Source organism: Gracilinanus agilis, chromosome 2 (assembly GCF_016433145.1).
Source record: "Gracilinanus agilis isolate LMUSP501 chromosome 2, AgileGrace, whole genome shotgun sequence".
NCBI lineage: Eukaryota > Metazoa > Chordata > Mammalia > Didelphimorphia > Didelphidae > Gracilinanus > Gracilinanus agilis.
In genome coordinates, this window is record NC_058131.1 from 426,368,798 (window position 1) to 426,384,772 (window position 15,975).

Here is a 15,975-nt window from a genome sequence, read left to right on the forward strand (position 1 = left end):
TTTGTAAATGTAATCTATTAGAGCCTTCTAGTCAGGACTGAGCCCATGGGTGAGGAACACCAGGGATATGATGGGGAAATAAAGGATAGGATATGAACGAGAGCTACAACATGTATTCATCTCATCTAGGATTGTCATACCAAGAACAAAAGCAGCCACATAGTTAGAGATCTGTCCCATGCCCACGAGGACAAATAGCACTGAGAACATCTCAAAGCTTGTTGAGAAGACTTGTAGAAAACTAAATCCTGTCTGCATCCCCATTGTCACAAATAGTACATTCTTCCGTCCAAACCTTAAAGAAAGAGAGAAAGTACATTGACAAGGGAATGACATTGGGAAAACAATATACCTACTGAAAGGAAGTGAGGACTTGTTCTATGGGGGGGGGGGGGGTAAGGCCCTTTCTTGAAGCCCAGGGAAAGCAGAACTTGGAAGCAGAAATGCCGGGTGATCTGGTTTTACCACTGAGGGACGGGTGAGAAGGTTCCCAAGCTTGGCTTAAGGGCACAATAATTTTTTGTGGCTGCTAATTCACAGTGCTAACTAATCCTGAGCCTGTTTACAATTCACTAAAACCTGGAGGTATTTTGACACATAATTACTGTCTAATCATAACCCCTCCTTCTATTGATTGACTTTTAAGACCCAAATGTTAAGACTTTATATTCATACATATTAAAAATCATCTTATTTGATATGGTCAATTTCTCTCGCCTGCTAAAGGTCCTGTCTCTGTCACCAGCATGTTAGCTCTATGTCCCTAATAGTTTTGTATTACCTGCAAAATTTATAAGCCTACCATTGATCCTTTCCTCAGAATCACTGATTAAACCAGATGCTAGGGATAGGTTAATATTAAAGAGATGGAGGATGACTGAGGTTCCAATCTGCTGGAGAAGACGGGAGTGGATGGGATCAAGGTCATTTGTCAAAGGGTTGGTTGTGGCAAGGTTAAGAAGCACCTCACAGAGCCCAAGATAAAGAAGGATAGAGCAGATGTTGTCAAGGAGTTTTGAGATGAAAAATAGAGAAGAGAGAGTTCTCAGTAAGTGGATTCAATTTTCTCAATAAAGTAATGAACTCTACTCTGAATCTCTACTATTGTGTATGTATTTGTATGTTAGTGTGAGAGAGAAAAAAGGGGGAAGTATGGGAGGTGTGAAAAGAGGTTTGGGAAGGGGGAAAGCATTTATTTAGCACCTATTACAGGCCAGGCACTGTGCTAAATGCTTTTCTAAATACATCTCATTTGATCCTCACAATAACCCTTTGAAGTAGGTGCTATCCTTATTCCCATTTTACAGTTGAGGAAACTGAGGTAAAGTGACTTGCTCAAGGTCACATAGTGTCTGAATCCAGATATGAAATCAGGTTTTCCTGATTTCAGGTCCAATGGCCTATCCACTGTGCTACCAGTTGTCTCAAAAAAAAAAAAAAAAAAGGCTTTTGTGGAGAATGAGATAAGGAATCACTTTAGGAGGAATAAAAAGATTGTTTTGCTTCAGTGAAGACCTAATTGAAGTTGGATAACATGAATTTGTAATGTTCCCCATTAGCATGGTTGTGTGCCTTCATCTGGCTTGGTTCAGCAGCTCATAAATAGGAATAGAACAGAAAGATGATGGAAACAACTGGAATAAATGGTCATAAGATGAGGAAGCAAAGCATATTAGTATTGATGACAGTGTGGACTTGAATTGGTTAACCATAGAGTCAAGATGAGAAGGAAAGAAAGTTTAGGCTTAGGCCTGAGTCAGAGTGATCTAACATCACTGTGAGGAAAAAGAATAGGTTTAAGAGAGTTAAGGCATAGGGAGAGATGGAACAACAGAAGGTCAGGTAGAGGAATTTCAGAATTTTTGATTGAAGTAGAACACTTATGGGTAATAATGCAACCCAAGGGAGTGATCACTCCTATGTGTAGCTGAAGTCAGGGGATTTAAGGAGCCTGAAGAATTGGGAGATGAGGAAGCATCAGCATTGTCCCCAAACTCCTCTAGTAGAAGGGCAGAAGTTGAAAAGGAAAAGGGAACAGTGTTCATTCTCTCACACAGCTGGGAAGTGTCTGAGGCCAGATTTGAACCTAGGACCTCCCATCTCTAGGCCTGGCTCTTAATCCACTGAGCTACCTAGCTGCCCTGCCATGTATTCTTTATAGTTGTAAATTTATGGTGCCATAAAATCCATGAATTGACTCAACCATTTTCTAGTCAATGGATCTATAGGATGCTAGTTTTTCCATTATTGTATATAAAGCAGCCATGAATATTTTTGTATCTACAGGTCCTTTTTAATGACATATTTACAATAAAATCTTGGTAACAGATTTGCTTGGGTATGGTCAATATTATGACTTATTGTAGAGTTCATCTTCTTTGATGATTAGAATGTATATATATCTTCTATCCTTGGAGCAACAGAACTCTACAATTATTGTAAGATCACCAGCAGTGGCTCTCCAGTCACCTTTGCCAAATATACACCTTGTGTATATTGGAATGCAGTTCATTCATACCTGGTGAGTTGAATACTGAAGATAGTAGTTAGGTGTATCCTATCATCTCTTTACTATCTAGCGTTTCATTTCCTGTCAACTATTTTTGTTTTGTCCTTCCCAGGCTGAAGATTGTTTTCCTTAGAAGAAACAGAAGCAGAATAAGAGTAGAATAGTTCTGTTAACCATCATTGTTATACCAACTACTCTGAATAGTCTTCCTATCTCTTCTTTGTTCTTCTTCACTGGCATTGTAAACTTAAAAAAAAAAAGAAAAAGCCTTTTCATTTTCTATGGCATTCACTGCCATTTCAGTGTCTCAGTTTAGTGTTTCTAATACTACTACATTTAACCACCATTCCTCTTGTTTGTATTTATCCATAGTCACCCGTTCTTTCTTCTATCTTCTGGATGTCTTCTTTATTAAGTCTTGAGGTTTCATGAACACCTGTACTGGATTCTTTATTTTTCTCCTCTTAAAATAAATATTATCATTTCCAAGGCAGAAGAGCAGTAAGGGTTAACTTACCAAAGTCAAAGTAAACTGCGATTAAGTGACTTGCCCAGGGTCACATGCAGTTAGGAAGTTGAGAGGCCATATTTGAACCCAAGACTTCCTGCCTCTAGTCCTGGCTCTCTGAGCAACTTTGGTCTCTTTAGAGCTATTCCTCATCAAAATCATTTGTGTTAAGAGATTTCATTGCTGAGAGAACCTGAATATACAGATTTCAATAATAATACTGGAATGACTTAGAAGAAATTTAGGGCAGGTAATACCTATCAACTATATATATATTTTCCCCCCCATTTTCTTTCCTTCTGTCTTTTGAAATACCCTCTCCCAAAATCTAGGCAGATAATAAGTATTTCAGCCTTTCCTTATTTATCACAAATTCTAAGATGAAACAGCCATTTCCTTCCAAATTTCCTATCATTTCTACCAACATTTCCTCCTTGTTAGAACCACATCTATAATATAGTTTTCCCTTGTTACCTCCCCTACTTTCTAAAAATTATTTGATTTTATATGCATTTATAATCTGTTCTTCCCATTACTCCCTCCATTGAATTAAAAAAAACCACACCCAAAACTCATTCTGAAAAAACAAAATTCTCATCATAATAATCCTGCAAAATAAATTCCCACATTAGTGATGCTTGAAAACATACATCTCTCTTAGCATTTAAGGTTTATTACTTCTCTGGCAGGACTTCATTTTCATTCCTCTGGATGTGGTTATCATTATATTAAATGAGTTGTCTTTCAAGATTGTTTTTTCCCCCTACAATGTTGTCAAAATAGAAATTGTTTTCCTCTTTATGTTCACTTCACTATGCATCAGTTCATAGAGGTCTTCTTTGTTTCCTCAGAAACTACTCTTTTTTTCATTTTTCATTTCTTAAGGTATAATAATTTCTCAATATGTGCATACACTATAATTTGTTTAATGGTTTCCCCAATAGGAGGATAGCCCCTTAGTTTTCAGTTTAGGGCTACTATAAAAAGAACTGCTGTCAAAATACATATATATGTATATATGTATGTTATGTATGTATATTATATGTATATAGAAGTCCCTTTCTTCTTTCTTTGATTTCTTTTTTTTAAGCATGGCCTAGTAGCTTGGTCAAAGGGTATACACAGTTTAGTTAATTTGGGGGACAAAGTTCCAAATTATTTTTTAGAGTGGCTGGGCCAATGGCATAGTAGTGTAGGCCTTCCTGCCAATGCTCACCCTGAAACTGAACATTGGTCATTTTCTTTTTTTGCCATGTATCTATTTAGAGTTTATCTGGTTTGATCTAAATATAATTTCTGTCAGAATGCTGTCCCACTTTCTTAGTTTTTGTTAAATAAGTCCTTACTCTAGTAACTGGGTTTAACAAACACTACTCTCCTGTGCTCAGTTCTGTATGTATATCTACTCCACTGAACAATTAGTGAGAAAACCAAATTATTACTGCTTTGTGGTACAGTTTGAGACCTAGTACTACTAGGGTCTCCTTCCTTCCCACTTTTTTTCATTATTACTTCTGAGATTCTTAAATTTTTGTTTGTCCATATGAATTTTATTAGTTTTTATAGATTTTTTTGGTAGTTTGGTTCATGCCAAATACACACTGAATAAGAAAATTATTTTAGCTATTCTTGTCATTTCCATTATATTGGCTCAGTTATCCATGAAACAAATGTTCCCCCCATTATTTATTTATTTTGTTTTTGCAAAAAGCATTTTATAGTTTGATTAATTACAGTTCCTGGTTGTTTCTTGGTAAATAGAAACCCAAATATTTTTTTTTAAACCCTTGTACTTCGGTGTATTGTCTCATAGGTGGAAGATTGGTAAGGGTGGACACTGGGGGTCAAGTGACTTGCCCAGGGTCACACAGCTGGGAAGTGGCTGAGGCCAGGTTTGATCCTAGGACCTCCTGTCTCTAGGCCTGACTCTCACTCCACTGAGCTACCCAGCTGCCCCCAGAAACCCAAATATTTTATAGATTCTGTAATTATTTCAAATATAATTTTTTCTGTCATATTTTCAGCTTGTTTTCTAAACCATTTATTTATCTTCTGTTTTATGTATGAATCCATCCTATTCACAATTATGGTTGTAAAATATATAATTATCTCTGTTTTCTTGTACTGTTACCTCTCTGTTTCCATCCTGCTCTTTGCAAATGAGAAGGTGGTAAAAGAGAAAGGGTTTGCCTAACATTTTTGATCTATGTAGGAAATGGTTTATTTCCTCTGACAGGGTTTTTCCTCTTCCTCTTGTCCTGGCCTTGATTCCAAGTTTTCACTCTTTTCTCTCTTCCATTTATCACTCCTTTTACATTGCCCTCTACAACATGAAAGTTTATTTTGCTCATGGCTATCTCCTTTCCTATCCTGCCCTTCCTTGTCCCTATCATTTCCTTTAGAATTTAATGTATTTCTCTACAGAAAATCTCTTTGTGGGTGGGGTATAATTAATTTTTATCTTCCTTTACCTATTTCAGATGCAAATAATGTTCATGTGATGCCTGTACCTTCATCCCTTCTATAATTATATAATCTTCATCTTATACACATCTATTTTATAATAGTGATTTCCCTCTCATTCCCCTTCCTTTCTTCTACAGTTAGTTCCTCCCATTCTTGTCTTTTTCCTGTAAGCCATCAAAATAAAACAAAATCATTCACAGGTCTTCTGTCCTTTCTTTATGACCCTTAAAGATATTAGGGTCTCAGAAGACACTTTTTTCTACTATCAAGTTAATGATTCTTCCCTATATATTCCACTTCAATTAAACAAATGCATGTATCTTTCTGTGTTTGGAGCTTTCATTTCTGTTTTGAAATGTCTAATCAGCTCTAGCTTTTTAGTCAAGAATTCTTGGAATTCTTTGATTCAATAAAAGGACTATTGTTTTTCTTCTTGGAGAATAGAATACTAGGGTTGCAATAAGAAAGACTCACCTTCTTGAGTTCAAATCTGGCCTCAGACATAAACTGGACCTTAAATGAGGTCACAAAGAATCAGACATGACTGAAAATGACAAAATAATAATAATGAATGCTTTTATCTCTTACCTTTTGAAATAGTGTATTCCAAATTTTCTCTTTTATATAAAGGGGTAGATTCCAACTCTTGTGTGATCCCTGACTGTTGTTCTTTAGTCTTGAATTCTTTCTTTCTGGCTGCTTTTAGTGTTTTTTTTTTCTTTGACCCAAAAGCTCTGGATTTTGATTATGTTCCTGAGAGTTTCTATTTAGGTTTTCTTTTTTAGGTGACCAGTGGGTTCTCTTTTCAGGTTGATCTTTGGTTCAAAGAATTCTGGAGAGATTTCATTTAGAATTTCTTGAAAGTTGATGTCCAGGTTATTTTAGTCATGGTTTTCAGCTACTTCAATAATTCTTAGATTGTTATTCCTTGATCTGTTTTCCAGGTCAGTTTTTAAAAAATATATAATTTATTAGATTTCTTTTGTTCCTCCTTTTCACCCCAAGTTTTTTGATTATATTTGTAATATTTCTTTCTTTATTGAGTTGTTGTTTTCTATCTGGCCCATTTCAATTTTCAGAGCATTTATTTCTTCTGTGAGGTTTTCTACCATCTGTTGTAAGGTATCAGTTCTGTTTACCATTTCCCCTCTGTGGCTAGTCCATTTTGTAGCCTGTTTCATTTTTTCCAGCTACCCCAGAAATCCTTGTGGCCAGGATGTATTTTTCTTTGAGACTTTGCCTGGATTTTTTGTAATGTTGCTCTCTTCCTCAGAAACTACTCCCTGGGCATCTCTCAAATAGAGGTATTTCCTCATGGTATTTGGAATTTACCTTAGTTTGCTCATTTCAAGCAGTCTCAGTATCTAAGTTGAGGGTTCTGTGCTTGGGCTAGGCTCTGCCACTGAATGGCATGGCCAGGGCCTGCTTGGTGCTGAGTTTCTTATCCAAATTAGGTACCTCCTTTAATGGACTCTGAGGATATTCCAGGGGCTATTTCTTGCCCAGGGCACTAGGCCTGCTCTTCTTCTCCCTTCATTAGATTCTTCTTCTTTTTTTTTTTTCAAAAAGCATTTATACTGCTGGGCACTATGTTAAGTGCTTTACTAGATATGCAAATTATTATTTTAAAAATATATACAATTTGTTAATTTTTTCCCTCCAATTTTTAACTTTTTTGGTAATATTTCTTTCCTTATGTTTTCTATCTGGCCCACTCCAATTTTCAAGGAATTTATTTCTTAAACTCTTACAATAATTCTGGGAGATATGTGCTATTATTATCCCCATTTTACAGATGAAGAAACTGAAGTGGGGACAGCTTAGTGGTTCAGTGGATAGAGAGCCAGGACTAAAGACAGAAAGTCCTGGGTTCAAATTGGAACTGAAATATGACCCAGCAGTATGACCATGGGCAAGCCATTTACTATCCCCAGTTGTCCAGCCCTTATCACTCTTCAGCCTTGAAACCAATACTTAGTATTAGTCACACAGCTAGTGTTTGAGGCCAGATCTGAACTCAGGTCTTCATGAATCCAATTTCATTCTGATTAGACTGCTATCTTTCCAAGTTCCATAGTGTATTGTTAAGGGGAACAGATGGGGGATCTGTTTTCCTCCAACATCATTATCTTCTCATAGGGCAAGTTAAAACTTGATGAGTTATTTTGATTTAATAGATAATGTGTTTGATCAAATAGCTCAAGTCTATGGTTACTATTATATCTTATCTATATGCTACTTTTATTATCTATTTTCTGAGCTAATCATCTTTTTTTTTTTTGGCTGAGAAAGCCGTCATCTACTTTCACTATGACATTATTTCTATTTTTCCCTCCATTGATTCTCATTCAAATGTTCTTTACTATGCTTCCTGGATTTTCTCACGTGGGAATATCTTCTTAACAATGTTATTACACATCTTCCCTTTAATCTAAGATTAATAAGGTATGATGGCCTTCTTCAGCCATATTGTAATCCTAAATCACAACCCAACAAATCTTCCTATTCTCCCCAAATTATCATGATATTGACTATATCTTATTGCATATGCTTTCTAGTTTATTTTATTACTTGTAATCTCTGTGAGTAGGTATTTAGGGTTGAGAGTTTTAAAATTACTGCCCAGATCTTTTGATAATCTTGATAATCCTCTTTCTTAGGTATCTGGTTTGGGAAAATGGATGTGGGTAAATTTTTACTTCCATCCTGCATTTTCCATTTGAAGTCCTCCTTATCAGATTCACAAGTCTTTAGGCAAATACATAAAAAAAAATTAGCTTTCAGTAGACACACCATCACTGACCAAGATCTCATCATTCTTATATTCAAACCATGGTGTAGAAAACAGAATCTTATTCTCAAATACTAGGTTCTCATATCATTTTTCAAACCTTACTTTTTTCTCCCTTGGAAATTTTTCCTGAAGGGAAATTGGCAACAAGGAAAAAAAAATAGCCTGTATCTCTAAGTTCTTCAGTTCCTCACCCACAACTTCATAATTTTCAAAGATGGCAGGAGGAGTTTTCTTGGCATCTTCAGAAGGCACTTTGTCTGGGGCAAAAGGATTACACTGTTTCTACCAGGTTCCCTTTAATATGAGGGAATGAGGTGCTGAATGATGACAGCCTAGAATTAAGTTTATAATGGCCTGCTAGAGATATGATTACTTCCCAAATTACACTCATTAGCTAAAACACAGGTTTGGGGTTGTTCCTCTATAGAATGGCCACTGCCCTCCATATCTCAATAGGGCTCTGCTTATAGCTGTTCCCAGCAAGGAAGGCAAATGCCAGCAATAAGGTTCTGATTGTGGCCAATCCTGGCTGCTGAAAATGATTTTGGAGAATAAGGTTTCATATAGGTTCCCTATCCCAAATTGATTAATAGGTCCCATTTCCTTGGCATCTTATCGGTTATAAAGCACTTCCCTCACAACTTTATGAGGTACTCCAGGCACGATCTATTTGACAGATGAGAAAACTGAGGCACAAAGAAGTGATTTTGGAAAATATAAGAAAGGCCAGCACCAGGACTCAATGCCAAATCTAATTTCTAATGCTAATTCTAATTTCACATCCAGGGCCCTTTCCACTATTTAAAGCTTAACTTTCACAAACATGGTGGCCAAGTTCTCTGTTTCTGGTACTGTTAGTCTAAACAGTCGGTCTTTTAATAGTCCTGAAAGAAATGTCTCCCATTACAGATGTTAACATAGCCTTTTCAATCCCTAGATCACCCCTGCCTTTTCAATCCCTAGTTTACCCCTGATTCCATGCACCAGAAAGAAGCTCTTATAAAATACCACATTTGTTTATTCCCAGGATCAAGTACTTTTTCATTGTTGTTGTTCAGTTATTTCATGTATCTGACTCTTTGTGATCTCATTTGGGATTTCCTTGGCAAAGATACTGGAATGGTTTGCTATTTCCTTCTCCTGCTCATTTTACAAATGAGGAAGTGGAGGCAAATAGTGTTAGGTGATAGGTCACACAGCTAATAAGTGTCTGAGGCCAGATTTGAACTCAGGAAGATGAGTCTTCCTGATTCCAAGGCCACTGCGCCACCTAGCTTTATACAAAACCAATTTTTAAAAAATTAATTGTAGGGGATGGGCCTACTTTCTTTTGGTTGGAGTGTTAAAGAATCTAGACTGGACCAGCTAGAGAAAGACCAAGAAAGGATTTGGATCTAAAACACTGTGGTTTTTGTAAGTAAGTTCAGGTGAAAAATAAGTGCCAAAAAAATCTATAATGTTATCTGGAACCAAGCCCCAAGTGAGCAAAAGTGACAGCTAATCCTGCAAGTTATTCGGTATCCCTTGGCAATGAGGCATGGGAATAGCAAAGGAAAAGCAAGACCTATTTAATCTTTGTTAAAAAAACAAATACTCTCTTCTCCTAACAAACCCAACCTACCTAGCTAAACTGGTTTGATTTTCATCTCTTTTCCCTGGCCTAGTCCTTCCTGGTGGAGAAATTCTAAAAATTAAAAAAAAAAAGGTGAAAAACAGAAAAGAGAAGGTGTTTCAGGGAACCCACAGTACTCATCCTGCACGAACAATCTCTGATATGGGAATTGATGGGAAGCCTAGCAAGCCAACTTTTAGGATGTAGAAAAAGAAAGCTTTGGAAACACACCCACACCCAAACCCACCTACACACCCACCCACACCCATACCCACACATCCCTTTCAAAACTCAACACTAAATATCAGACTCCAATCTTCATGTATGCCTATGAATAATGGTTGGAGTCAAGGCTCTGTCAGTGCAGATTCAGTTATTCTTAAACTTAAGGATTATTTATTTCACGGGAAAAGAACTTAAACAAGGCCAAGGCCTGCATACAAATTGGACTTCATGAACAAAGTATTCATTCAAGATGAATTTAAAGAAATTTGCTGCTTTTAAAGTTACTGGCCTGGGTTTTGGAACTGCTTTGCTAATAACTTACTAGATATTAAAAAAAAATGCAAGCAGTCATTAGAATTAGAGCTGGAAAGGACTTTGAATGTCATCCCTCTTTTTTACAGAAGATCTCAAAGAAGAGAGGTAATGCAAGTAAGGAGTAAATGGTATTTCTGGGATCTGGATGCAGGTAGTCTGCCACCAACACTTTCCATCATACCACATCACTTCTCAACTTATTAATGGGTTATATTCCCCAAATTGGCAAGTCATTTGCTTGGCACTTGGAATATGTTTTCTCAGAGAAATAATGATCTAAGAGATCCCAGATTGGCCCATAAAAACTTATTTAGTCAAGAATGTAGTTGAAATATGTTTCATGTTCAAACTTAGTTCATGGTGTAAGAAAGTTTGTCATTCTGACCAAGGAGGCTACTAGTTGAAAAAAAAAACAAAACCAAAAAACCTGTATTCCTTGCCTTCTGTCCAGCTAGAAGTCATTTCTGGGCCTTGGTATAGATGAATTCAGAAATCTCTTCACCAAACAAAGTTGGGGGGGGGGGGGAATTGTTGGCTGTCACTGGTATGGCAGGGCCACGGGCATTCCATATTTTAGAAACTGCCTGCATCTTCAATTAATATCTTTACTTAATTTTGCCCACAGGAGACTATAGGACGTTTTTTTCCTTTACCTTTGCCTTGGAAGAAGCTAATTCTAGTAAGAAAGAAATATATTTGGTTTCACAGCATGTTGGAGTTGGAAGAAACCTCAGAAGCCATTTATGCTAACTTATACTTAGAGGATATCTTCATGAGAAAAAATTCACAGCTATCTCCTACAACTCTCATCAATATAAAAATATTTATGCAATACAACCAACCTCGACTTTGTGCCATAACATAGGGCAGCTTTATTCTTAAGGAAAACTGTTTTTCTTTGTATGCTTCTTTATAGGAAAAATAATCTGAAAGCTCAAAATAGGCAAGAGAAAATTGAAATGATTGGACAATGGAAGCATAACGGATCTTTATCAACCTGATCTCTCTGATTACTTATATATTTTAAGACATTGTTGCCTCTCAAGCAGAAACCCTTCCAATAAGAAAAAACTTTGTGCCTGAATTTTTCATATAATTATTCTGTAAGATCCTAACATTTATATATGTAAATATGTAAGTACTTATATATACATTTATAAATATGTAAATACTTGTAAAGACTTAATGGTTACTCAAAGCCATTCTTCTCTATGGTCAAATATATATTTTTTTCCCTCTGCAAAGGTATCTAGGAATTTAAAAAGGGGTCCTGGGTAGGAAGATTTTATATAAGGGATGGCTTTGGTCACCCAACACTTCTTACAACAAATACTAAATAAGACACTAGATACACAGTAGAGATAAAATGTCATCAGCACCAATTAGATTTCTACCAATTATCCTAGCTCTGGCTACAAGAGGCATCACATATAGATAGGACCTCTCATTTATCAGGTGGAAATCTTCTGTGAGAATTACAAAAGAAAGAATTACAATGACAACTGAGATTATAATATAGGTAAGGTTCTGATACCACTAGAAGACCTAGAGTTTTGTTTTACTCTGTTTGTAGTCATCCTTTCTCCTACTAATCCTACTGACCCCTGGAAGCAGGGGAAGGAATAAAAATCAGGCACAGATATTTTGGGACTATATAGGAAAAAGAAAATGGATGATCATGTAATTAGCTGATTGCTTACTGGGAGGCATCAACAAACCTTTTGGCTAATTCAGGCCCTACACATTTTGATTTTCATCATCAGAAGGGGTTCTCTGAGGCTAGATACCTACTTAGCTTTCCAGTGATACTTATAAACTAATCTTTAAAAACAGAACTCTCAAGGCTAAAGGAAGCAACTCAACAGGCTCCTTCTCCTTTTATCACGTAAGCCTTGGTCAGTCAAACATGTTTTTTTAATCATGGGGAAATGAAGAAGAGATGCCTAGGAGTGGAGTCTATGGGAGAGGTAAAGGATTTCTTCACACTAAAAACCTCATCCCAAAGTAAGCAGGCCATGCAAGCCCAGCTGTGTGACATTATTCACACTGGGCACAACTGAGCAGTAAAGAGAAAGAGCTGATTGCTTCAGAGCCAGTAGAGTGGATATACTTTACTTGTCTGAGAGCTGTCCTGAAATAAAGGATCCGATAAGCACACCCACAAAAAATAAGGAGGTAGTTAGTGGAGCTTTCCAGTCATCCTCACAGACCAGGTCCCACTGTAAAAGAAACAAAGGAAGACTTCACTTTTACAGTTTATCAACAGCATCTTGGCACATTCTCTTAAGAGGTACCCCATTATCCCAACTGTTTCAGACATTTAGTGAGGGCTTCAGTACCCATGATTCAGTCCTCACATATATATGCAAATGTGAATGTACTTGGTATACCTCATGTTCTTTTGTGTTTATATGTTGTTTGGGGGGGTGGGAGAGGGAAAGAGGAGTGAAACAGGAAATTCTTTGGGTCCTTGGATGTTATAGTCAATCCAATGTGCCCAGTAATGGTTCCATGACATTTTACATGGACATATTAGTGGACATAGTATGGAATTAAAAGAACCATTAGCACCCTAGGTTTTTTTCAAATGACACAGCACTCAGACATTCCTGGGGACAGTACTCAATCTTCTCCTGCCCTCTCACCCTCTTCTTGCATATTGGCACAACAATGTCTTCAGGAAAACAACAACAAAAACCATTACTTGCTCCTCCCAGGACAAAGAGTTACTTTTTGGTTTGGAGAACAATTTTCCCTCTCTGCCAAAACCAGGCAAAAGTCCTTCCTCCCCCACCTCCAGCTCTGAAACAAAGTACAAAGCAACCTTCCTTTGACTTTAGGAAAAGCCTAAATGTCTGGTTCTGAGGGCAGTCATCAAAGAGCCCTGGACCAGAGATAGAGATCAGCATATGCCCTATTTCCATTTGAAGTTCTTAACAGGGAGTATTTTCAATTCCCAAAAAACAGCTGAAAAAAAAAGTCCACCACAGAAACCACCAAACAGCCTAAGAAGAAGGAGCTAATCTTGAATACTCTACTGGGCTCTAGGTCTGGTTGGGTGAAGCCCCTGTCCCTGGCACCCAGGTCTGTTTTTCTTCATTTCCATTCTTCCCCATATTCCTTTCCATCTTCCCTAGCCCACCCTCTCTTTCAATCTTCCAGATCTCAGGAAGATCGGGCTCTAAGCTAATCTTTTCCTTTTGTGTTCTGTTGTTTCATCATGTCCAACTCTTCATGATCCCATTTGTGGTTTTCTTGGCAGAGACAGTGGAGTGCATTGCTGTTTCCTTCTCTGGCTCATTTTACGAATGAGGAAACTGAGGCAAACAAGGTTAAGTAACTTGCCCAGGTCAAACAGTTGATAAGTGTCTGAGGTCTGTTTTGACCTCAGGTCTGTTGCTCTATCCACTGTATCACCTACCTGTCCCTAAGGCTATCCTTAGACACAAACTTCACATCCAAAGCTAACTTCAAAAATAACTACTTTGTGGTCAAGGCTACATTTTGTCAACACACATAAAAATCTAAATGGACCTCATCTATGACCATTATTGTTAGTGATTCCAAAAGCTTTGGGACCTCTCACTGTCTCTGGGTCAGTATTAAACTTCATGGTGAGGTGTCTGAGCATCCTTGTATCCTAACCTGTACCATCAAAAGTGGCATAAAACAGTGATGGGCAAACTATGGCCTGCAGGCCAGATGGGAGGGGCCCTAAAATGTTCTATCCACCTGTGGAACATTATTCCTAATCTGACGAATACAATGAGTAAGATACAATACAATGAAACTTCGAAAGAGTTGCCTTAGAAACAGACTGACAGATGAGCATTTCCTTTCCTTTGGCCCCCTCTTTAAAAAGTTTGCCCATCATTGGTATAAAACATTTACAGCCAGCACTACTTTTCAAATTAAGCTGCCAGGGTTTGACCAGAATGGTCATTCCCTCCAGCGTCAGCTTTAATCCCAAAAGGAAAATCATGGGCAGAGTAAGAGGATAACAGTTTGATGAGAAAGACAAGCAATGGCATCTTCCATTGTACCTTTTTCTCTGACTTGCACAGCTACAGCTATATCACATATGCAGTCAGATGGTACTTAGGGGCCCTACCTTTTAAAAAAAGTTTGTTTTAAATTTAAAACATAAAACCTCATTAAACGTTTTTATTTATAAAAATGTATTTAATATGGAAGTAACAATTTATCATCTTTCATAGCCCTTTGTAGTCTCTAGTACATATTCAGGTGTCATAATATACTTTTTTCTTGAAAGAAAGGCTCCTATTCAATATGCATCTATTTTTCTAGGTCTGCTTTGTATTATTTCATTTCAGTCTTTCATATTTTTTTCTACTTGTATCTTATTTCTTTTACACTGAAACATGAGATTATTCAACTATTCTCAACCCTTGGATATTTAGTCTTGTGGGGTTTTGTTTGTTTGTTTTGTTTTTCTTCGGCTATTAGAAATAGGGCAAGGGGAAGCTGGGTAGCTCAGTGGAGTGAGAGTCAGGCCTAGAGACAGGAGGTCCTAGGTTCAAACCCGGCCTCAGCCACTTCCCAGCTGTGTGACCCTGGGCAAGTCACTTGACCCCCATTGCCCACCCTTACCAATCTTCCACCTATGAGACAATACACCGAAGTACAAGGGTTAAAAAAAAAAAAAAAGAAAGAAACAGGGCAGCTACAAACATTTGTAGAGGTAGTTCTGTTTTCCTTAAACTTCTAAGATGGATTCCAAATAATAGATAGGGGCAGGATTCAAAGGCATGGTTAAGCTTATGACTACTATTCTGAATTTCAAGAGGCCAGCAGTTTGCAGTTCTACCAACGATGTAGAGTATACTAGTTTCCCCATTTCTGCTCAATCACATTGAGTTTAACACTGAGTTTTTAATTCATTATCATCAATTTTATAGATGTGAGGCTATAATCATAGTTGCCTTGCCTTTATTCATTAAGGAGACAACATTTTTTCAAACGTTTATTTACAACTTGTGTTTCACCATTGGATACTGGGTACTGTCTATGTAGTCAGTTATCAGTTCTTTATAAGTTCTGAAGGTGAGATTTGATAAATATATTAGGAATATTTTTTACCCAATAAATAATTTTTCATCTTGGTTATATTGTCTTTTATTGCATACTTTAAAACTGCATACTCCACTCTTGGAATAAGTATGTTATTCCACCTTCTAGTACACACACACACACACACACACACATTTATTCGGTTAGAGATTTCAGGGTATGCAGTGTGAAGCATGGATCTAAATTTGTGAGTTTTTCCTTACTATATGGCTATCTAATTTTCTCATCAGCATTTTAAAAAGAATGATTATTTTCCCTAACATTTGATATTAAAAAGCAGTAGCAATAACTAACATTGCTTATTTTATAATCTCAGCAAAAAGTTTAAAGAATGTCATTCCTTTTAAGAACTTACTTTTTTTTAGATTCCTTCCTACTACTTGTGGAGATTTTAAAATTTTACGGACATTTTTTATGAATTCTTTGAAGTCTTACTGATTTTAAAATATGTTCTT

General features: G+C 37.0%; 1 protein-coding gene across 1 annotated transcript in view; it reads right to left on the reverse strand.

Annotated features, from left to right (window-relative positions):
- The window catches only part of LOC123237628 (solute carrier family 22 member 5-like), a 72,810-nt gene that overhangs the window by 35,504 nt on the left and 21,331 nt on the right, over positions 1-15,975 (reverse strand). The window contains exons 2-3 of the mRNA XM_044664667.1: positions 12,545-12,648; positions 141-295 (exon numbers count right to left, since the gene is read on the reverse strand). Coding sequence (XP_044520602.1) covers positions 141-295; positions 12,545-12,648 — 259 coding nt within the window. The remainder of the gene's footprint in view (positions 1-140; positions 296-12,544; positions 12,649-15,975) is intronic.